The sequence below is a fragment of the Aspergillus sclerotioniger genome (genome assembly GCF_003184525.1).
Source record: "Aspergillus sclerotioniger CBS 115572 chromosome Unknown BO94scaffold_16, whole genome shotgun sequence".
Taxonomy (NCBI): Eukaryota; Fungi; Ascomycota; class Eurotiomycetes; order Eurotiales; family Aspergillaceae; genus Aspergillus; species Aspergillus sclerotioniger.
The window spans coordinates 192348-214506 of record NW_020291006.1 but is presented as its reverse complement, the minus strand read 5'-3'; the positions used below and the strand labels follow the sequence as shown (position 1 = coordinate 214506).

Genomic DNA, 22159 nt, shown 5'->3' with positions numbered 1-22159 from the left:
CCACCCCAGTGAGGGCCGATGATCCACCGCTCCACCGAGCGGAGGGGGGGATGAATCATGATGGCTCATGGCGCATGGCGATGAGTCGACGCCGGGGCGATGACTCCTTCGTTAGTTGGTTTTCTTCCTTGGCTTTGGCCTCGCCGCCCGCCGCCCCGATCGGGCCTAGCCCCGTGGGCGGGGCTGGCGCTCGAAGCTTTTTATTTCCTCGGGCTTTTCCTCCATCGCTGCCATCTTACGATTATTATTGGCACTACTGTCCCTGTCCCTGTTGCTGCTCGAGTTCGATTGCCCGTGTCAATCGTGAGTCGCATCTCTCTGCTCCTGCGCTTCGTGCCCCTCTCGCCCTTCCCCCGCGACGATCCTCTTCCCGGCAGGTTCTGCCTCGACGTCACCCCGCCTTTCCACCACCACCACCACCTCCTCCTCCTCCTCCTCGATCTTCCTCTCGCAGCGATCTTGTCTCTTTCTACAAGACACTCGATCGGCATCTTTGCTTCCCGGTCAAACCCTCACCCATTCTCACCACCAGTAATCCGACTCCGACAGAAGGAATCATGGCCGTCCGCGCACAGTTCGAGAACTCCAACGAGTAAGACGAACCCGGAGAATATTTGCTCGCCTGCCTGGCCATTCGGCCAGGCCTCGCTGTTGTTCGGACTCCAAACTGACGCAACTTGCTCTCTAGAGTGGGTGTCTTTGCCCGTCTCACCAATTCATACGCCGTCGTTGCCATCGGTGCCTCCGAGAACTTCTACAGGTGCATATATCCCCGTCCATGCCAGAACGACGAGCAGTTTGATTAACTTATTGGCAGTGTCTTCGAGGCCGAGCTGCAAGATGTCATCCCAATCTGCCACGCTACCATTGCTGGAACCCGTATTGTCGGCCGTCTCACGGCTGGGTATGTCTCTCAGTCCTTCCATATCACTCAAACCCTAACAACATGCGCCCGTCCCCAGTAACCGCAAAGGTCTCCTCGTCCCCACCACTACGACAGACCAAGAACTCCAACATCTCCGGAATACGCTGCCCGATTCGGTCAAGATCCAACGTATAGAGGAGCGACTGTCGGCTCTGGGAAACGTCATTTGCTGCAATGACCACGTCGCGCTGATCCACCCGGATCTCGAGCGGGAAACCGAAGAGATGTACGTCTTGATGCTTACATATACAACCATGTCCCCCAGCTATTTCCGCCCACCCATACTGACATGCAAACCCCAACAGTATCGCAGATGTCCTTGGCGTCGAAGTCTTCCGTCAAACCGTCGCCGACAACGTCCTGACGGGCTCCTACATGGCTCTCTCCAACCAAGGTGGTATCGTCCACCCCAAGACCTCCATCCGCGATCAGGACGAACTCTCCTCCCTCCTGCAGGTGCCTCTCGTTGCTGGCAGTGTGAACCGCGGTAGCCCCGTCGTCGGAGCCGGCATGGTCGTGAACGACTGGCTCGCTGTTACGGGTCTGGATACCACGGCCACGGAATTGAGTGTCATGGAGAGTGTGTTTCGCCTGGGTGAGATGGGTCCCCGTGGTGTTGGCGTGGGTAGTGCCAACAAGGAGAGCATTGTGGAAAGTTTCTACTAGAGTTTCTCTCCCCTTTTCTCTATTTCCCCTTTTGACCTTTTTTTCGAACCTTTTTTTTCCTTGTGTGCTTTCTCTCGAACATACATGAATATCCTTATTGTGCTATGAATGAATGGAATGGGTAGATTTGGGTGTGAAGATCTGAATTGAGACTTCGTAATGTGCCGTGAATGAAGGTAGTCCAGATGCTCCTGAAGTCTGTCTCTGTCTTAACCGAGACCCCCTCGATCCAGTCAATTCCCAGTATTCATTACTCATGGCTCATTAGTTCCGTACAGAGTACCGTCAGAGTAAGTACCTCAACATGACCCGACAAGTATGGTATGTATATAGTACTAGTCATCTGCACGACAGACAATCCTGTATTACGGGAGCATGTGAATTGATTGAATGATTGAGTGCTAAACGTCTTGGGCCAGTCTCGACAACCAAGACCCAAGATATCAGGGACCAAAGACCAAAAGATCGACCATCTATCTCAAGATGTCAATCAAGAAAGAACACGACCTCAATTAGTTATACAATACAATGACACATACACAAACACAACAAACCCAGCCGGATCATGTATGTATGTGTCTGGGACGGATGACAACTCAACTCATCGTCTCGTTATTCTCTCTCTCTTTCAAACCTAATAAATATCCTTGTTGTTGATTTTTGGCCTTCCCTCGCCTCTAATACTGGGTGGTATGCAATCATCATAGCTATCGCGGGTACGATGGGGGGGTATTCATGTTGAAAAAAAATGATAATAAAGAAAAGTGAAAGAGAAGGAAGAAAAAGAAGAACAAGAACAAGATAGATGGCCAAATCGAATCAAATCAAATCACATCACATCGAGCCAGATGTCTCCGGAATGGATCCCTAAAGCCAGTGAAAAAGAAGAAGATGAAGAAGAAGAATAATGGATAAAAGAGAGAAGCAGGCAGCTGCCAATAATCATGTCATGTGAACTCCTAAACACCGGTTTCGATGCTGGAACCCCCTTGGGTGGAGTGGATGGTGGGAAATAGCTGGCTAGCTTGATTGCTAGCTGGCCTAGACCACCCGTGCTATACTTGTCCCTCGATACCAATCTGTGATGGGTTTAGCTCGCCGACCCCCTCTTCGCCGTTGAAATCATTTTCTTCCGAATCGAAATTCTGCCCGGGAAATGGAGGGGGGGGAGGTGGTGGTGGGGGAGAGTCGAAGAGTGGTTTGTCGGCCGGGGTGGGCTCGTCTGTATCGCTTTTCATATTGCTGTCGTCGCCACTTTGGGCCAGCTCGTTACCGGGGCTCATCGGAGGAGGCGGTGGTGGAGGTGGCGTGGAGGACCGTTGTCTCTTGCTTGAAGACGGGGTGGTGTACTCGGTGGTACTTCCATCACCGGTGCTAGGCTCTTCTCTTTTGCGTTTAAGGTTCCCCTGCAGTTCGTCCGTCATGGTCGTAGGGGTCTCTTGAGCCTGCGCCGGAGCCCTGTCGTCCTCATCGTCAGACATCTTCACGTCCAGCGCTTCGTCCTCGACATCCGGTTTCAAGTCCGCCCCCTTCGACTGCCGTTCTGTCTTTCGCTGTTCGTATGCGCGGTGCTTGGCAACGGCCTTGTCGAAGAATTCTTTGCAGAACTTCTTGACTTTCTTTTGCTGTTTATCGTCGATTTTGGTAGGGTCTCCGACGCGATTGTTCTTGAAATCCGAGTTAACCAATTTCTTAGCCACCTGTTGCCAGCGATCGATTAGCCTGGCTATCTTTGATTATCGGCCTCGGGGAAGTTATCATCTCACGTCTTTGGCATAGCGTTTCAGGTCATCTTTCGGGAGCTTGTGCTTGAACTTATCCACCACGTACTTGACATGGGGATAAAGCTGCGTCCGGTCAGTTATTTCCACCTGCTCATATGGTGTCCAAAGTTCAGAGCAGTGACTCACGGTATTCTCATAGATCTTCTTCCGCTTTTCTTCGCTATAGGTCCTCCACTTTTCTTGGCCATCCTTGCTATCCGGCGTTGGCCTGGAAGCCTGTGGTGTGACTGGCGTTCCAGTCTTCTCCTTCGGCGTGTTTTCCTTTGCGTTCATAATGCCGTCGATAATATCCTGCAGGGCCTTGTCCCTCGACTCCTTCGGGGGCGGGGGCGGTTGAGGGGCGGGCTTGGTTGGTCGAGTCCAAGTAGTATCGCCACGAGCTGAGTAGTAATATGTCCTCCCGTTCGATTCAGCTGCGAACCAGCCTGGCGGAAGGGGATTGAACTGTCGACGAAAGGGCCGGGGACCGTGATGATGGGTGTTCCTCTGGCCATGTCCGCCTCGTGCCTGGGCAGCCGGGCCACGAGGCGCTTCGATTGACCGCGACCTTGACCTTGAGCGAGATTTTGACCGCCGTCGCTCATCCCGAGTGATCTCTCGCCGCTCGAACTGATTGACAGCCGGCGTCGTGGCATTGGGATCCCGTTTCATGCGGGGAATGCGATAGCCCACCTCGAGGGTCGACCAGCTTTGCAGCAACATGGCTGCTTTCTTCTCCACGCGCTCATCACTACAGCTGGTGAGTGGTTGGATGGTAGACTCAATCTTGGAGTCGATGATCTTGTTTCGTGTTAGACGAGGGAATTTGTCCAGGATGTCCAGAATCTGCAAAGCCACGTTGAAATCGTCCTTCCACATGCCCAGCTGGGAGTTCAGAATCTGGTACCCGTGCATTTTCACCACTCGATTTCGGACTCGTTCATCGTCACAGCGCTGAATCCGTCCCAGAAGCTTGACCGCAATCCATTTCTCCTTGCACTGCATGAGAGCCGCCATGACCTTGGTAACGCCGTTTTCCTCCAAAGACTTCGGCTGCACACTATCCACATACTCCTCATCATCCTCGCCCATCTTCTTCTTGCGTGGCCGCTTAGCAACGGCAGTGTCCCAGCCGTCGGCATCATCGATGCCCAAAGCTTCGATCGTAGCATTCGACAACTTCGTGGCCCGCTCAGTCTGGGTTCTTCCCCCAATGAAGCCGGTACAATTAGGCTCGCCGCAGTAACACGGTTGAGGATCTGCGCCGTAGCGGTCGACATTGTAGTTGAAGACCAATTCCTCGCCAGCCTGGATGTGCCGTTCGGCGAAAATGCCCATGCGGAGCTTCTCTCCCACGACCCACTTGTCGACATAACAGTTAGGATTACACGAATGGTTGCAAAACCGGCCCAGATTACCCTTTTTGGTCGCATCGACAAATTCACCCTTGCTGAGGGACATGAAATAAAAATGCTTGATCCCCTCTTCGTCATACTGCCTCATGCGGCGACGAAACTGGGCCTCGTTGATGACTTCACCTACATATTCGAAGATGAACTGGTGCGGTCGCAGGTCGGCCTCCGCCCGGAGACCGAAACCTTTCTTTTCCGTTTTGATCACGGCCACCGGAGCATACTCCCTTCGCTGGAACCGTTGATTCTGGCATTCTGGCCCACATCCACAATCCCCCATGCATTCGATCTTGGTTGCGCGGTTGATGCAGTCCGAGTCTTCACCGCATGCCAGATTCTTGGAGACCGACGGTTCTGGATTGGGTTAATTTGGTCCTTGAAAGCCAGGTGGGTGGGGAAGTACACAAAAGCAGAAGTAATGTGGCAAATAACAAGACTAAGTGAGAAGAAGCAAAAGGAAAATAAAAGAAAAGGAAGCCAAGGGGGGAAGTGTAGTAAAAAGTGGTCGCCCCGATCCCTTCACGTTGGGTTCGAGGTACGCCGCCACGCGTAGGAGTAGCCGGAAGGAGAAGCCAGCGAGGGGGGGAACCGAGTAGATAGACAGCGCATGAGGAGATTTACGATGACTTACCCCATTCCTCTGCACAATCGCACTCCATCGCATGTTCGGTATAACCCATAAACTTATTCGCGTACGTGCATGCATCCAACAGGTCAAACGTCGCCTCAGCCTCAGCTGTGCTATCCGGCAGATGGGAGAAAAACTGCGGCGGCCTCGCAACAACCTTCTGCGAGGAGCTCCGTGTCAATTTGGGAGGCTGGCCGGGCTCGAGTTTGACAATAATGTCGCCCCCGACTCTCTCCTCCAGTTTGTCCACATGGTTGTCGTCCTTCCCTGTCGAGTTTTGCTCGTCCTCCTCACTCTCTTCCTTTTTGGCCGGGGATCGAGAGGATAACCGTGATTGTTCCTTCGGGGTAGGGATCGGGGAGGCGTTAGAGGCCGCGTTCGACGATTCGTCTTTGATCATGGTTCCTCCACCGTTAACGGCTGAGATTTCGGGCGATATGTCGGACTCCAGCTTCATCGCGGTCACCGCATCGGCGACGGATTCTGATTGATGGTCCGCGTAGTCATGAGGGGACATGACGACACGGACGGGGCGCGCAACTATGGGTGCCCGTTGGGATATGCGCTGTGGCTAGCTAGATCGGAGCCAGCGTGAGAGGCTGCGGTGCAGGTTTCAAGGTCGGGTGAAGAAAAGAGAGAAAGGGAATGGAGGAAGAAAAGAAGGGGGGCGGGAAGAGAAGAGAAAAGAAAAGAGAGCAAAGGAGGGAAAGTGAAGCGATGAGGAAAGACTGGCAGAATAATTCGATGAGGAACGACCAGAGAAAGGCGCAAGTCCAAGCAAAGCATCGCCCACGTTTTCCGCGGGTGCCAAGAACACCTCGAGGGCCAAAATTCCAACAACGCCCCTAATAGTACTTCTAAAGAGAACGTCCAATTCCATTGCGGTCGACCATTCAATCAATGTATTCTAAGCCAAGGCGGTCTATCATATTCACTCGACTAAAGGCTGTTGTCGCCCATTCAATCTGCACCCATTCGGTACTGCTCCCACCCCCCCGGCGCAGCGCCCTTTCATTCAACCCATGACAATATTCCCTCCCAGCAATGTGTTCTCTGTTTCAATCACAATGTGCCCTGTTCGACAGTGCGAATCTAACCAGGCATGGACTTGACTTTATTTGTCGTCAACGCTGTGACGGGGACATCAAGTCCTTCCACAGATGCAATCACCTCAGCGAGACGGTTTCCATTCCCCCTGGTCACTCCCCAGTCTCGCCACAGCATGGCTTCCAATGCTTGACGCGGGTTCATCAACAGTCACTTGTTATATGCCATCCTTACTACTTTGGCCTCTAAGCAGTGAGTTTGTCCTTCCCATCAGTCTGACTATCGTAGGATATGAAGTTATGAGCACTCGGTTTCATGGCTCCATGGTGCCCGGACGGGCTGATCTGGGTTGTCAGTGTTGTCTAGAGCCCTTAAGCAGGTTATATGTTCCGCAATTCCTTTGTAAATTCCTCAGCGTCAGCAAGAAAACTAAGAACGGCGCCGTTTTTTGGGGCAAACCGGGATTAATATGGAGGTATGGAACCTGGACATTATTCGAAGCCAACATTAAGCCACGAACGGGATACCGGTGTACGGAAACATAATAGAACGCCAAAAGCCAGGCCACGAAGAAAATGAGAGTGCAGAGGTCAAAGCACCGGAGGGACTTGAGACTTGGGACCTGACACTTGTGGCCCTGGGAAAAAAACATACTAGGTATCTGCTGTACAGCACTTCAGCTATTCTTTCCTGACCCATCTTCCGAGGACGGGGCACCGGGTAGTTATGAAGCAGGAAGAGCGCGTGAAGGCTAAGACGACCGGCACCTGCAGACGGGGAGACGGGGAGACTGTCCTCCAACCAACTTGTGGTTCGCTTATGCGGGAGTCAAAACCATAGGCCACGAGACGCCCAAATCACCAGAGCTAGGGTTAGGGTCCTCCTGGCCATGCAGCTCACCATCCCAATCCTCCTATCCAATGGCTGGGGAGCGCCGCCGGAAGATCAAATTGCACCATAGATACTCCGTACCACGGCCGGCATACTCACATGTAGTGGGGAACGCAGTCGAGATCTGCAAGAGAAGCATTAAGATGCACCGCAATGATTGTCCGGACGACATGTCAGATTCAGGACTATTCTACCGTGCTTCCAGACTGGCGTGCTTCGGGGCGGTTAGCGATTGGACGAGGGCGTCGCATTTCGGGCAATGCATGATGTATGTGTACTCCGTATGTAGCCTAGAAGGATCGATGAGTGGCCAGTTAGCCGGATGGATGGAGTGGGATAGGATCGCTGTTGTTTTAACTCCAGGACTAGGTCGGCGGAACCTCCATCCGGAGCAGGGTCGGACCTGGCACGGAGGAGCACTTACTGGACTAATAATCTCGATGATATGAGATGCCAACCGTCCCATGCCGGACGGGACGCTCCAATCCTTCACGACGTCCGTGCTTTGTGACTGACTTGCTGATTCTGTGAGACCTTGGATCCATGATTTCACCAGTCACCAGGAAGAGGAGAGACAGACCGTGAGACAGAGCTTGGCCCTCCAGCAAAGTGAAACCCATTGATCGCAATATAAACCACGGAGCATCGGACTCAAGCCATGCATGAACCGGTGTTGCCTTGAAGGATGGCTGGGTTGCCACGTACTACTAGTATCGTATGGTATTGATTGGGATGGGTTGGTTGGGGCCATTACATCCAGATTCCAGAGAGCCTCCGAGATACTGACTAGGTACCCTTCGGAGCATCCCATTTCATTCCCAGACAGTGGGTTGTACCTCCGGAATACCCCGTACCCCGTAGGTACACAGTGCGTGTTCGGTACCTATAGCCGAGGATCACTCGCCCCATGTGTGCGCTCATGGCTGCTCTGCTAGGACCAATACCCTCAAAACACTCGGGCATGGAGTTTACGAAAAAGGAGAAGAACGAGGAATCAAAGCCCTCTCCGATGACAGTTAGGTAGCAGGACAGCGAGTCGGCATCGAAGGGGGAGTGGAACTTGGACGATGGTCTCATGAATAAGCATACGAAGCGACTAACCAACTAATGCAGATTGTATGTGGGTTGTCAGAAAGCACATCTGTGCGCACCGAAAAGGCAGACAGGCAGAGAACATGGGTCTTCCACCCAGATCATCTCCGGTGGATATTATTAGTTGCCTTCTTCTTATACCACTAGCAGCAAGTAACCCAAAACGGAGCGCTCCGTTGAAGTATCTTATACATCTCTGGGACGTTCTTGCCAGTCTCTTTGAAATTTAGTCGAAGAACTAGATAGAGGCGGCGAGGAGAATTCTTACTCAAGACCATTCTATTACTAGTAATATCATGAGAGAAATATTACAATATCCATCCCTGGAGGAGGGTGAAGATACCTTGGTCTGAAGTTAATTAACCTACTAGAGCGCCTAGTGCGCGAAACGCCAGCACCATCATGGTCAAACTTGCTAAGAGGGCGGGAACCAGCAGAACGAATAACTGACTACCATGCTATGTTCACAAGAATATATAGTTCTAACGTGTGATGCCATTAGATTGTAGAGGACTCTGTTGATGCCTGCCTTGACTTTGGTAATGATGAGGCCATTACTCCGCTCTCAGTATAGTGTACCACCTTTACGCACCGCAAGTTTCACGCAGCGCTTGCCGCAGTCTGGGTTTCCCAGTTACAAGCGCAGCGGGTACCTGAGGAGTGGGGCTGCCACAATGTTCCCGCCTGCCAGGAAGTCGCCGGTACCTCCGCGGCGGGTACCGAATTGCTGGTTTTACTTTTACCAGCGTCCGTACTCCGTAGGGTAAGCTGACTCTTCCCCGACGGTCCTACGGTCAGCGGTGACTCGGTAAGGTTACGGACTGCGCCACAGGCCCCTCTGCCACTCCCCATGCCATCTTCGCTCCAGAACTCCCTTTGTTCGATCTTCCCACACACCCCCCCTTTCACACAACCTGCTTCGTTCCTCGGTCGATTGACATCTCCCCCCCCCCCCCCCCCCCCCCAGAATGCAAGCGGTCGATCAATGGATATGGATGGCAGCCACAGCTCTGACCATGAAAGGCCGCGATCCGGGACCACCAGGGAAGGTCGAAGAGCCGGGAGAATCCCATCGGCCTCAGCGACAGGTCCATGCAGGACTATACCGCACTACCATCTGACGGTTGATTCAAGTTGGCGGGGCCATGCTGCTCCTGCATGGTTCTCGTGCATGGGCCATTGTCTGTCTCGATCAGATGCTACGATGCAGAGTGCAGACCACTTGCTTCTCGGACTGCTACTAATTATACCTGTTGGCCACCCGACAATCGACCCGTCAAATGAAAATTTGCGGCAACATTGATCGTCACCACGACGCCCCGACGATGTACCGTGTAGTACTAGCCGTCTAGCAAGTTCACAAGCGCGGTGGTATTAGCCCGGCCTGTTTTGTGTGAAGAATCGTCTGGCCAGTCTGCTTCATGTCTTCCTGACAGATTCTGTCCCTGTGCACCCACCATTCCACCAGTGTTGGGAACAGAATCGGAAGAGGAAATAAAATATTTGAAAGGGAAAATAGAGAAGGGAAGATGAAATCAACACAATTGCTCCGGTCTAATGATCCATACCTACGCCGGTATTTACCTATCTTTATTTTTCATTCACCGGGTTACTTCTCTTTTTCTATGCTGCTGAGTTTTAAGGGCATCACTCCAGTTCATGTCTAACAGACATCCTTCTTTCATACACAATATTCCGTACACTCATATCCTTCATGGTGGACCAAATGAGTAACGCGGGTGGACTGAGAGGATCCAGTCTGACGGCTTAGTGCTGGCCTGGCCGTTCCGGAACATCCTTGCAGCCTCCGTTCCATCGCCTTCTGCACTAACGGGATCCATTCTTTTCTTTTCTTTTCTTTTTTTTTTTTTTTTTTTTTTACCCAGCCTCCAGGATTTTGCTCTCGTCCGCGCCTATTGCGGAGACTAACACCCCGCTTCTGCGGTTATCAATTGCCTCCGCTGCTATCAATTTTCTGCCAGTCATCGCCGGATGCATTCCCGCTATCGTGAATAGGGCCAATGCACGCCTCTGCATTTTCCTGTAACTGTATGCATTACAGTACACAGGCTCACAGAAACGAGTTGCTGTCGGGATGGATCGACCGCACTACCTGCTTCCGGGACCCAGCCCCGAACCTCGTTCCCTCTGGAGCCTTCATATCTGAGCAACATGTCGATTCTAGTCCATTGACCGACCCAACGTCTTGGGGCGTCGGTATCCACCCATCATTAATCGTCTGTTGTCCAAGATATACCTACAGCTAGAACGCGCTGCTTCCCGCGAGAGGGTCTTTTTTGCCCCGGAGGAACGCCTGTTGACCCAGAGGCGGCAAGTCTTGCCCTTCAGGATATGGCTAGACGATGTCCTCTTTTAATATTTTATTTATTAGTACTATTATTCTTCTTCAATTGTTTTTGTTTTTGTTTTTTTCTTTTATTTTTCACATATTTTTTCGTTCTCTATTTATGTTCTCATTTTCTTATAATTCTATTCCCCCCTTTTAACGCACAGGGCTTTAACTTTGGTCTGATTCCGTAGCCAGGGCGTACAGCAGTAGCCGCAGGCTGTTGTTGCATTGCTTCTTCACGCCGAGTTCAATTTGGTCTTGTGCCCCCCCTGCTCTGTAACCCGTTCGGGTTCCTATCAATTCCCAGCTTTCATGCATCCTTAGCCTTTCCCTACCATTTGGCACCCCTCCTGGTCCTTTTCAAACTGGCTCGGAAATTCCAGAGCTAATGCGCCCCTCCCTCGTGAGAGTGCGGTTTGAACCCCCCTCCCCCTCTGCTACGAATGGCACCGACACTTGAAGTCATCTTGAAACCATCGCTCTTGAAACACTATCCTATTCTCGGTAGTTTCCGGTCTAATCCCACTCAGGCTGGTTGGGCTAGGTCCGCCATCCTTTATTCGAGTTACTTAAGTTCTGACCCATAGTGGCTCTTTCGTCCTGCCCTCGAAAGTCGCAAGGCAGAGGGCAACTAAAGAATAGGAGTCCCTGCAGCTTCCCTCTTGCCAACCGGACGCATGCCTGTGGCATCTGCACCAGTTCTCTCCTGCGCAGTCCCGAACTAAAAAGTCCGTTTGGTTAGAAAAAGTTCCTGGGAGGATACAGTGTTACCTCGCTACTGGTCGAGCGTCTCTCGTTTCCCCCCTTTCCCTCTTCTTACATTCGTTCTTACCTCTCGGTGTGGTACCAGTATGCACCGTTGAAACTGTTCTTCCCAGAAATTCATTCGATCTCCAGCAACGACGACGGGCAACTGCCCTGACGTCTCTCTGTTAGGGCCACGATCCACTCTAGTCCCATCGTTTATTTTTATCTCCATTCCCTTTTTTTTTAAAAAAAAATCCCCTTCTGTTTTTTTTTTTTTTTTTTTTCTTCTTTCCTATCCCTCCTTTTGGACTTTTCCCAAGCCTTTGTTCCACGCGGTAACCAGAAGGACAGAAACATCTTTTTATTCAGTTTATGGTGTTTCTACTGTGTTGTTTCATTTCTATAGCCTCTCCTTACGCTGTTTAATTTTGGCTTCTTTGCTTAAGGGCTCTCATGTGTCCCACTTCACCACTGAACATTATCCCAACCTTCAATGTCTGCTATTCAACCCATATGCAACAGCTTTTCTTCCTTTCGTTCATTTGCTGACCTTTGTACTGAACCTCACTCTTGGTCTCTATTCACTGTGCCCCTAACTCACTTTTGCATCTCTACTTGAGAGCCCACGTGTTGATACACCGGTGTAGACGCATCATTCCGTTTGGGAGGCTCTGTGACAGTTCTGTCCTTTTTCCTGTTTCTCTTGTCACTATTCTATTTCTATTTTTATTTCCCTTCGAATTCCCTGTCCATTCCTGCTTGGTGCGTCCCGTCCTGGTTGGCGTTTTGTTTTGCTCGTTATACTGTTTTACATCCGTAGTCGCGTGACGCGTCACTCTTTATAGCTTGATTCCAGTCTGTATTCTGGCGTCGGTTTTCGTTCGGTTCGTTTGTTGGGTTGTCTGTCAAGCCGGGAAGCCGCCTATTTATACTTCCATGGTCTGCTGGCTATGTCGAATCTACCAGAAAGGCCATGGACTGAGGAGGAGAAGGTAGGGCCGCTTATTCTTTTTCGCTCCCCATCATTCTATGGGACTGGACACGAAAACCCATCTGCTGTCGGAATTCGATGTGCTGTTAGCTGACGGGATTGTGGCCGACTCTAGTACACTCTGCTTACGGAAATCCTGAAGAAGGCTCGAGTTCCGTCGCATCATCTTGTGAGAATCATAAGGGATTTTAATATTATCCCAGGCTGGGCGGATATACCCCTTCCTCAAGGTACTGATCCGCCGGCACCTTCTGCTCGTCCTCTACCCTGGGCCAGCCTGAGTTGATGCGACTATGTCTTGTTCGTATTGGCTGCTCATTAGGATGGCCTTTCTTGGACTGCATAATTGAGTTAGCGTTGCTAACCCAGTTCTGTCCAGGCCGCTCCCTCAACTCCTGCCAGCAGGCATTCTATAACATGTGTCAACATGTCCAGATCTCGGTCACTCAAAGCCTTGGCTCGATTCCTCCGCCACCCCATGAGCCCTCTATCCCGGCAACGGTCCCGGAAAGCAGTGGCGTTCTGCGCAAGAGGCCTTTGTTTCCCTCAGACAAGGTCATCCGTGCCCCACGCGCAATCCAACCACGTCCCGCGACCAGCACCGCCTCCTACAGTAGCGAGAGTGGTGCTTCGGCCCTTTTATCCCCAAGCTCGGAGAGCGTTAATGCCAGAGGCGAGCCCCCACGGAAGCGAGGACGACCTAGCAAGGCTGAATCGGAACGGCGCAAAGCAGCTGCTGAGGCCCGAGGAGAAACATATCCGCCCCCGCGACGATCTGGCTCTAACAAGGTGAAAGGGTCATCTACTCCTACTAGCCCCTCTGGAATTGGAACGGGGGGGCCATCATTCCCCCCCCAGGTCAGCAGCAGTCGGCCGCCAAACTTATCGCGGCATGAGATGCACTATGCTCTTCCACCGGGGAGACCAGTGGCACTGATGGGACCGAGTAGCGACGAGCGACCAAGGGATTTGCCAAACCAAGACATGAGCCCTACAATGAGAGAGCTACCACGCCCACCCGAGATAAGACAGACGCTGCCTTCCCCCCAGGCCCTACAGTTGGGTCATAGAGAAACGGCACTCACACGAAGAGAACCCGGACCGTCCTTCGAGTCTCTTCCACCAGAGAGGAACCCGTTCTTGCAAAGCAACCGAAGGATTCTTATGCACCCCACCAGCAGATTCCCAGACGAACCGCCCACCTCAGCCCCGGATTTACCTATGACCAGACCGCCTGAGACCAGACCAGAATGACGCCAGGAACTAAAAGCATACCTGATTCTACAAGTCTTATTGGCACGATGAATGAACGACAACCTTGATCATGAACGATAGATAGCATTGACCCGGAAGCCTCCTCCAGGGAGTAACTCGAAATGAGTTGTAACGAAAACAAGGCAACGAGCGTTGCATACTATAGACGTTCTCTCCTACTCCAGCCTCCATTTATCCTCGCGTACCGGAGTTCCACTCTTCAGCGGGGCGGCTTGATTGTCAATTTGATTGCTCATACGTGGTGGATCGATATACTTACCTATGTCCGAGTTGAAGCGTCGGACAGACAGGTCCGATTTCTTTCCTCTTGGTTAGTTGGCATGTCTTGCGCACACGGCAAACACCTGCATTTATGCAAAAGTCGGTCAACGTCATCCCCAGGGTCTGTCTGGTTTACTTTTCTTCTTAAGCTTCATGATTTCCCTTCCTTCTCTCTATATGCATACATGCTGCTTTATGACGCACTGAGTTGATGGTTTTTCCTGCATATCGATTCTGCACATCATCGAATTCTGGGAGCACCCCCCCCCCTAAATTTCGATCCATACGAACATAATGAATATTACGTGGCCTATTGACTTTGCTTGTTTGGGATACAGCTTTCCTTGTCCTCCGTCATCTTCTCTTCACCTTTCCCATTGTGGCCCCCTTCCCACTGGTCATGTCTTCTTTTCTTTTTGGCGCTCTTCGCAATATTCAGGCGCGGAGTTCTATCATTAGAACCCAATAATTTGTATAATTACTAATTTTTAGTGATCAGTTCTTGACGGGTTACATGTACAGCTTGAGCTCTTCTTCGAAAGATCGCCGTGCCATTGGAATAGAAAAACAAGGCAAATAGGGGGGGAACAAAATCAAAGAAAGGAAAAGGAAGACAGGAAATGAGCAGAGAAGGCGCCATATGTTGACACCACATATGACCATGTCGTATTGTAGCATCTTCTATTGTAGGATACGGCTATATAGACGCGACGATCTGACTTACAATACTCTCCATTTACGACGCTTGGCTGTCACACGAAGCGCCTTTGCATGTACGTTTACAGTATGAAACGAGGTTGCCAGGAATATGTGACATGGGATGTATCGCCAGATTCTTATCTTGTCTGTTGAATCGGAAATTTTTCCTTTCATTGGCCTGCCACTGTCAACCCGTACCCAAGAATCCTGACCCGGGACCCGTTTAGACCTCTCTCCGTCATGGATCCTGACTACTTCTGACACGATCAAGCAAGCTTCTTAACCTGATTGAAGAAGCCTCTGAGTTCGATGTATCGGGAGCTGCGGTACCGGTCGCCGCAGACAATGATGCGATAGGTTCTGAGATAGATGCGGATGGCAAAGAGGGCTGAGCTGGTTTTTGGTTCTGTGCAGCCTTTAGTTTCTGTTGCTGCTCCAGCTGAAGCCGAATTGCGCTGACTGCAGAGCTCAGGCTTAAGCCGGTATTCTTTCTGCCGGCCCCGAAGTTTAGATCAGGGGCATCCTGCCCTACTAGTTTCTTCACATCGTCTCGACCTTCCACGCGACGAGTAAGGTACATCTTAGGTATCGTGCCCTGTCTTGGGAGAGTACGTGTCCGGATGCGTTCTATTTCTTGTCGATATGCAGTCTCGTAGATGTCAAATTCGGCGGCGCCCGGTGATTCGCTCACAATTGGATAGGACAGATCCGTGTCCATTTCGGCAGGTTCGGTGGAGATCATGGTATCTGGTTCTTCGAAGATTGGGTCGGCATCTAATTCCTCTTTGGTTTCTTCCGAGGAGCCAGTATACGTTGAAGGCCCGATGTACAAAAATGGAAATTCCTCTTCTAAAGGATCGCGTGCATGCCCGCGAGTCCCCTCAATACTGCGTTTTGTAGTGACTGAGCTTGCTCGAGACAGAGGGACAAAAGGAGATGGGGACTGAGGCGTGGAGTTTAGTTGTAAGTCATCAATAGACCCCCCGCCGATATTGGTGCTGCGAAAGGACCCAGAATCCTTCCTCTCAGGTTCGAGCCTGGGCGTATTCCTGCTGTTGCTGCCCGGAGTAGGGTCAGGTTTACCTTGGAAACTGACAGACTCGCTACTGTCTATGAACTGATTGAAGATAAGATCCTCGCGCCGCCGATGATATCCTTGCAGGACGTTATCGCGTTCCCAGGGTCTCCTATTATATGTGTTCAGGCTCTGGCTCTTGTTGTTGAGGACAGACATATTGCCGGCTGAGAAGCTTTCGTCTGGTTCCATTTCCATAGGAGGCTCAACAAAGTGGGTCTCATACTCTTGACCTAGGATACTTTGCATGGGCGGATCCGCCTTTGCCGGGTCGATGAGTCTCTTGAAATGTTTGACAGCTTTGATCTATAATCCTTGTTAGCTTGCAGCTGTCCGGTCGGAGAACGTGAGTTGGGGAGAATGTTGACTCACCACGGCGAGGACGTGACCAATAGTCCTTGTAATGGCAGAGTTCATTTCTTCTTCTGTGGGGAGGCCGACGATTTCAACGGTGTTTTCGCTTTCTGGCAATAGAGGATCAAGCCCATTCTTCGTCACCCATGGGTGTTCCTGTATGCAATCTATAAGCAAATTAATGGCGTGAAGACAGCATCTATCTTAGCTTACTCGTAACTCCTCCATCTGTATCCGTTTCGTGGGGTCCTTCTCCAGAATCCGTGACATCAAATCCCTGAAATTTTCGTCGCTCTCACCTTCGCAAACCACAGGGTCATTCTTGATGGCTTCATAGAGCTCGAAAATACTCTGCATCTCGAAGGGCAATCTACCGTATCGAAGGCAGTATAATGTGACACCCATGGACCAAATGTCTGCGGCCTTGCCCGAGACATCTCCGTGCCTCACCACACATAGTTCCGGCGGGAGAAATGCAGGAGAGCCGGCCGATTTTGCGGTGAACATATTCGAATCTTTCTCGAACATTTCAGACACACCGAAGTCCACGACCTTCAGAACATCGTCGCTCGTCAAAAGACAATTATCTGGTTTAATGTCTCGGTGTACGATTCCCTGTGCATGCAGGTACTCAATGCCCAGAATCAGATCCCGGAACCAACAGCGACACTGGTCGTCATCATAGGGGTCGGCTCTTTCCTCGAGCCCAACCTTCATGATCACACCCTTCTTACACATCTCCATGACCATGTATAACGAGTCCTCCTTGGGATCATCCAAAACCTCTATTAGGGACACGAGGTTATTATGGTTCAGCTTTTTCATGATGGCTATCTCTTCCTTGATTAGATAGAGGGCATTCTCTCTGTGCTCAGCATCGCCTGGGGGCCGGCGATGCAGCGGGGAGTTGAACCCATCAGAAGGACGCTTGGGGCCTCGAGGCCTGCGCAGAAGATGCGACTGTGCACGTTTCCGTAGACGAGCCTTGGAAAACTCCTTGACAGCCTAAATAGGCGCAAACTCTGTCAGCAATGGCCCTGAAACATCTTGTGAAGGTACCACGGGACAAGGGGGAGTACATATTCGTTTCCAAACTGGTCAGTAGCCAGGTGCACTGCTCCAAATGATCCTCTGCCGATCTCCTGTTTGATCACATATTGATTAATCCTATGCTCAGCAGTACCATCATCCTGGCTTGTATAATATTCGGATCGAGCATTAAGAGTTTCCTGTCGGATGTGTCAGTAGGAAACAATCAAAATGACGGGATAAAATAATTTTGGAGGAATTGAGAGGCAGTGGAGCAAAGTGATCTACCTTGACTGGACGCCTGACTATTGGGTTCCGGCGGTGATGTCTCTGGGGGCTTTCGTATGAAGGGGTGGAACTGAATTCCGGTCCGAATCAGTATCCCGAACATAAACTTTGGGGGGAGATGAATCGCTGAAGAGAGGCCCGGCCCAAGGCTGGGTGGCTTTCCGATGATCATGCCAAAGAGAAGTCCAACTCACCCATAACGAAAGGGCGGCGGCCTCGGCGGCCGCTCCGTGATGATCGGACTGGCATCCTGCTGGGGAAGTTCGGCATTCCCTTGGGCCATTGGAGGATGCAGACGACGGGACAGCAGCGGAAAGGATCAAGGATGCCGAGGGTTTCACACAAAGACCGGACCTTGGCTGTCTTGGTCGGCAGCGATGAGGGGGAGGAAAATGGCGGTTGCCTGTGATGAAGTGTGGGGAAGATCGGGGATTACGAGGAAATGGAGATAAGCAGCCGTTGCGCCGAGGGTCCGGCGAGAAAGGGTTCAGGGTGGTGGTGGTGCGCTCAAACAGGAGAGGAGGAGGAGGAGGGGAAAAAGATCATCAACGATCCTCTCATGGAATGTTGGGTGCGAAATCCGAGAAGGAAACCGTGGAAGAGAGAGAGGAGGAGAGGGGAAGAGATCGTCGGCGAGAGGGGGCAAGTGGTCGAAGTGGTGTTGGATGCCCAGCTGAGGAAGGAGCGCTGAAGGATTAATCCCCGTCTATCGTTTTTTTAAAGTAAGGCTGATACTACTAAGTACGTAGGCCTAACGCTTGTCCAGGGATCTATTTATTTTCTTTTTCTTCTGTTTTTCAGGTGGGTGTTTTCACCTGCCTGTTCGGGGAAATTTCATTTCCAGGCCCACAGATATTATATTGTTGTAATAACAAGGGATGCTTCCTAAACAAGAATCATATTTGATCTCACAATAATAATAAGATTGTTGTGACGGCGAGGTACGGCGAGGATATTTTTATCGATAACCGTGGATCGGCCCCGTGAGCTGCTCACCGCCCACGAGTACAACCCCGAGTCTAATTCAACTGATCCCGATCGCTCCATCCTCCTCTCCCCGTCCCCCCCCCCCCCCTTCTTGGGTCGTCCTGCTCTCTTCATTCTTCAGGATAAATTCAGTTTCTCCCAGCTCCCCGGTAACTCCAAAATAGTGTTTATTATACCTTCCTTGGCGCAATGGTGGTGTACTCCTTCTACATCTTCGACCGGCATGGTACCTCTCCCGTATCCACCTCTATCGGTCCTAATTGGCGATACTAATCGTTGCTCTCTTTGCTAGCCGAATGCATCTATAAACGGCGCTGGCTACCGCGCCCAGCCTCCGTGGTGGGCAGCAAATCCTCACGGCCAACTTCCGAGGCGTCGGCTCCGGGCCTCCCCACGACATTAGGTCAATCGGCGCGCACCACCGACGACGATGCCAAGCTCATCTTCGGGACGGTTTTCTCCCTGCGGAACATGGCTCGTAAGCTAGGAGGCGAGGACGATAAGTAAGGACCCTCTCCACCCACGGCTGCGAGGGATCCCGAGTGGGGACTGTCGTTGACGATCGACCACGATTAGCTTCGTCACGTACCGGACGAGCCAATACAAGTTACACTACTACGAGACCCCGACCAATATCAAGTTCGTGATGCTTACGGATCTTAAAAGTCCAAGCATGCGGGTTGCCCTCCAGCAGATCTACATCAATCTCTACGTCGAATACGGTATGCTGTTGGTCCGAACGCGAACACCATATAGTAGAGCTTGGGCTGACTGTTTATATCCAGTGGTCAAGAACCCATTGTCACCCGTGGAGCACCCAGGTGGAATTGGGGTGAACAATGAGCTCTTTGAAGAGTCTCTGGAACAGTTTGTGGTATGTGCCCTCGTCTTCGTTTAGTTGGATATCATCTCACAAGGCAATAGACTCGTGTGCTGGCCTGAAATCAGGAATCTACATGATTACTTAACTCACCCATGAACCTGGGTTGCAATGTGACTCAAGCTCATACCACGAAGCTTATCACAGAGCGTCAACGTCGGCCCATTCTCCATCCCGCGTCTATATGACTACATTATATCGTCATACAGCCGATAGACCGGGTGCGGCGAGGATAACCCCTGGATCCTTTCGCCGAGACATGCTGCAAGCTTATCCAGCAATATATGGATTTGGGGAATTACTTCAGCGCATATTGCAAAGCCCCGAATTAATGGAGCACCCCGGGCCGCCTCGCACTGACACCCGGTTTAGCCAGGAACAGTCTGTCAGTAATGCAGGGATCAACGATTTACGAGTCATGTCTCTAATTGAACCACTACCTACTCCCCTCAGACAATACTTTACATAATATATATAATATCAAATCAAATCAATCCTATCCTCAATATCACACAATGCAAGCCGCTCAACTAGACCTAGATACTCGACACACCTGAATTTCCATAAAGGACCTCATCGGGCAAGTCATCCTCCTCAGGACCCTCATTATACAGATTCCTGGTCTGCGGCTTGGCCCCACGGGTTCGACCCTGGATTACATTTGACTGATCAAGCGCCTCGTCTTCATCGCGTGCTACACAGTCTCAAGTTAGCAACCATTCTCCACGCCATATACACACCAACACCCTGTTCTGAGAAGGTGAAAGAAACACACCAAGTTGCTGATCCGAGTTCGAATACGGGGGCTGCATCGGATCATCATAGTAATCCTCGTCCTTGGCAACGGGGACCTGACCTCTCAGGCTGGATTGCGTTTCGTGCGCATACGTGTTATCCCGGTAAGTGCCTGAGACCGGGGACGGGTCATTCTGCGCCTCATAGGCGTCTTCGGCGGAGCGTTCGTAGCGGTTGGACATTTTTGTTTGATTGGTCTTCGGTGTGTGTATTGTGGAAGTATGTTTGAATATGGATTGGTCGTGATGGGCGTGGTGAGAAGTGGTTATTTAAGTGCGATTGGAAGGGGTTGATGCAAGATTGATGTCAGGTTTGCTGGTACATAGTAAAGGCTACGTAGTTGTATCTACATAGTACTGTGTGCTATGTAGCTTGTGTAAGGATTGAAGATTTGGATTGGGTTTAGATTAAGTTTGAAGATGTCATGGTGTTGGCTACTTTTAGACAAACTATGGAAGAGGAGGTAGGAGGTGAGAGGTGAGAGGTTGAAGGTGAGGTGATTGGGGGTTGAGTGGAGTATGGCGTTGGAGAGGATGGTGTGAGATCCTGGTCTTCATCGCCATATCGAGATCTAGATCTATGCTTTGTTCGGGTCTTGTAGATTGATTGGGTATGTGTAAGGTAGGGCTGGCTTGGATTTGGGGCCATTCTGCACAATGGAAAGGAGGTGTCAGGAAGACAGGCTTCAGCTACCAGCTACAGATTGGGTCGATATTGGACAGCCAAAAATCAACTCAACGGCGTCGATGACATCGGCCTGACTCACGTTGAAGTAATTCGCCACGGCCTGGATCGCACGGAGACCTTTGTTCACCGCCGCCCGCTCCATCATCGGCGGTCTATCGGTGTGACAGTTGCTGAAGCTGGTGAGCGATTTGAAGAGACCAATGGGGTGGTGCCAGAGGGCGACGTGAAGGACTGGGTGGTGTCGTTACTCGTTCCCTCCTGTTGATGGACTGCATAAAGTTCAGCATGGCTGACGTTATCTTATTCTTACCTTACCTAATCCGTCGCGCAGGTGTGCACAGCATGATCCGATCCTCCATCCTCCATCCTCCATCCTATTTTTACTGCGGGTTCGCATGGTCCGTCTGACTGTTCCTTGCGCGAGGATTGTTGGAGAGGCTGGGTTCGATAAGGTTAGCCTGCGCCAGAACACGAGATTTGCTTGCCAAGCACGCTCAGCTCGGAGTGACTCACGGGGTGATTAACAACTGCTGCTGAGCGACGAAGATACGGTCAGAGAGGAGAGCTGGCGCAGCATGGGCACCATAGCTGTTGATTTCTTTGCACGCGAGCTGGACTCAACCCAGACTTGATAGGTCGACGCGTTTCGTAATGGGGAAGCTTAAGCTCCCAAGATTTGGGTTGCTGGGCCGCCGAGGAGCAAGTCGAGGGGATCTTCAAGATGTTATTGCGGTTCAGTCTCCGCATGATCAAGATTTCTGTACCCGCCAGCAATCATCTGATAACTGAGGATGCCGTGTTGCCGGAGCGAGTTGTCCTCATTGTGCCAGATATTTAGGCATGTGCATGGATTTGACACAGCAGCATTTGCAGCAGTGGTTCCCGTCAGGTTTTGGGTATGGTCCCACCTTAAGTTGAGTTTCACCCACAGCGGCTGGCGCAGCAGCAATCTGTATAGAAGATGGGGCTTGAAGCAGCTTAATCTGGCTCGGGAAGGAGTACTGTGTAAGGACACGCGGATGCGACGAAGCTTGAACCCACCCCTTTGCGCGGTCATTCGCCTCTTCGGCTAGTTTACGTGGAGAGGGACTAGGGAGTGTAACTCCCCACTGCTGCCGTGCCCGGCGAATGAATCCGTCTTCCAAGACACCGTCTCTGATTCTCTGTATCACGGTGGTGTGGACGGAATGCGCGGAGTCCGTGCCTGGTGAAGTCATATTCCGCAGGTGAGGCCCAACCAGGAGGTGAGATGGGGTCCGGGAAGATCGTCTGGGAGATACGAACTTAAGGGGATGCTGTTTTTGCTAGATAGAGCCA

General features: G+C 51.3%; 6 protein-coding genes across 6 annotated transcripts; 3 read left to right on the top strand and 3 right to left on the bottom strand.

The window, feature by feature from the left end:
* Positions 1–153: 153 nt before the first annotated feature.
* BO94DRAFT_518039 (translation initiation factor 6) lies at positions 154–1730 on the top strand. Its single transcript, XM_025610018.1, has 5 exons — positions 154–592; positions 689–760; positions 818–904; positions 963–1151; positions 1231–1730. The coding sequence occupies exons 1-5, from the start codon at positions 558–560 to the stop codon at positions 1589–1591; spliced, it is 744 nt and encodes a 247-aa protein (XP_025466719.1). The 5' UTR covers positions 154–557; the 3' UTR covers positions 1592–1730.
* Positions 1731–2646: 916 nt separating this feature from the next.
* On the bottom strand, positions 2647–5911 carry set2 (SET and WW domain protein; the record flags this gene model as incomplete). The annotated part of the gene is made up of 4 exons (XM_025608203.1): positions 2647–3291; positions 3358–3438; positions 3502–5120; positions 5398–5911. 4 exons carry the CDS (start codon positions 5909–5911, stop codon positions 2647–2649), a joined length of 2859 nt encoding a protein of 952 aa, XP_025466718.1.
* A 6180-nt stretch (positions 5912–12091) lies between these two features.
* BO94DRAFT_92916 (putative AT DNA binding protein) lies at positions 12092–13907 on the top strand. The gene is made up of 3 exons (XM_025617743.1): positions 12092–12513; positions 12628–12742; positions 12892–13907. Exons 1-3 carry the CDS (start codon positions 12472–12474, stop codon positions 13764–13766), a joined length of 1032 nt encoding a protein of 343 aa, XP_025466717.1. The 5' UTR covers positions 12092–12471; the 3' UTR covers positions 13767–13907.
* A 767-nt stretch (positions 13908–14674) lies between these two features.
* Positions 14675–18186, bottom strand: BO94DRAFT_518032 (putative calcium/calmodulin dependent protein kinase). Its single transcript, XM_025610017.1, has 6 exons — positions 17688–18186; positions 17494–17563; positions 17256–17405; positions 16390–17181; positions 16195–16332; positions 14675–16128 (listed from the first exon to the last, which is right to left on the bottom strand). The coding sequence occupies exons 1-6, from the start codon at positions 17774–17776 to the stop codon at positions 14986–14988; spliced, it is 2382 nt and encodes a 793-aa protein (XP_025466716.1). The 5' UTR covers positions 17777–18186; the 3' UTR covers positions 14675–14985.
* A 375-nt stretch (positions 18187–18561) lies between these two features.
* BO94DRAFT_535833 (TRAPP subunit BET5) lies at positions 18562–19872 on the top strand. The gene is made up of 5 exons (XM_025611877.1): positions 18562–18706; positions 18773–18983; positions 19057–19202; positions 19266–19354; positions 19405–19872. Exons 1-5 carry the CDS (start codon positions 18670–18672, stop codon positions 19420–19422), a joined length of 501 nt encoding a protein of 166 aa, XP_025466715.1. The 5' UTR covers positions 18562–18669; the 3' UTR covers positions 19423–19872.
* A 24-nt stretch (positions 19873–19896) lies between these two features.
* On the bottom strand, positions 19897–20337 carry BO94DRAFT_586259 (uncharacterized protein; the record flags this gene model as incomplete). The annotated part of the gene is made up of 2 exons (XM_025615752.1): positions 19897–20054; positions 20136–20337. The coding sequence occupies 2 exons, from the start codon at positions 20335–20337 to the stop codon at positions 19897–19899; spliced, it is 360 nt and encodes a 119-aa protein (XP_025466714.1).
* Between the last annotated feature and the right edge of the window lie 1822 nt (positions 20338–22159).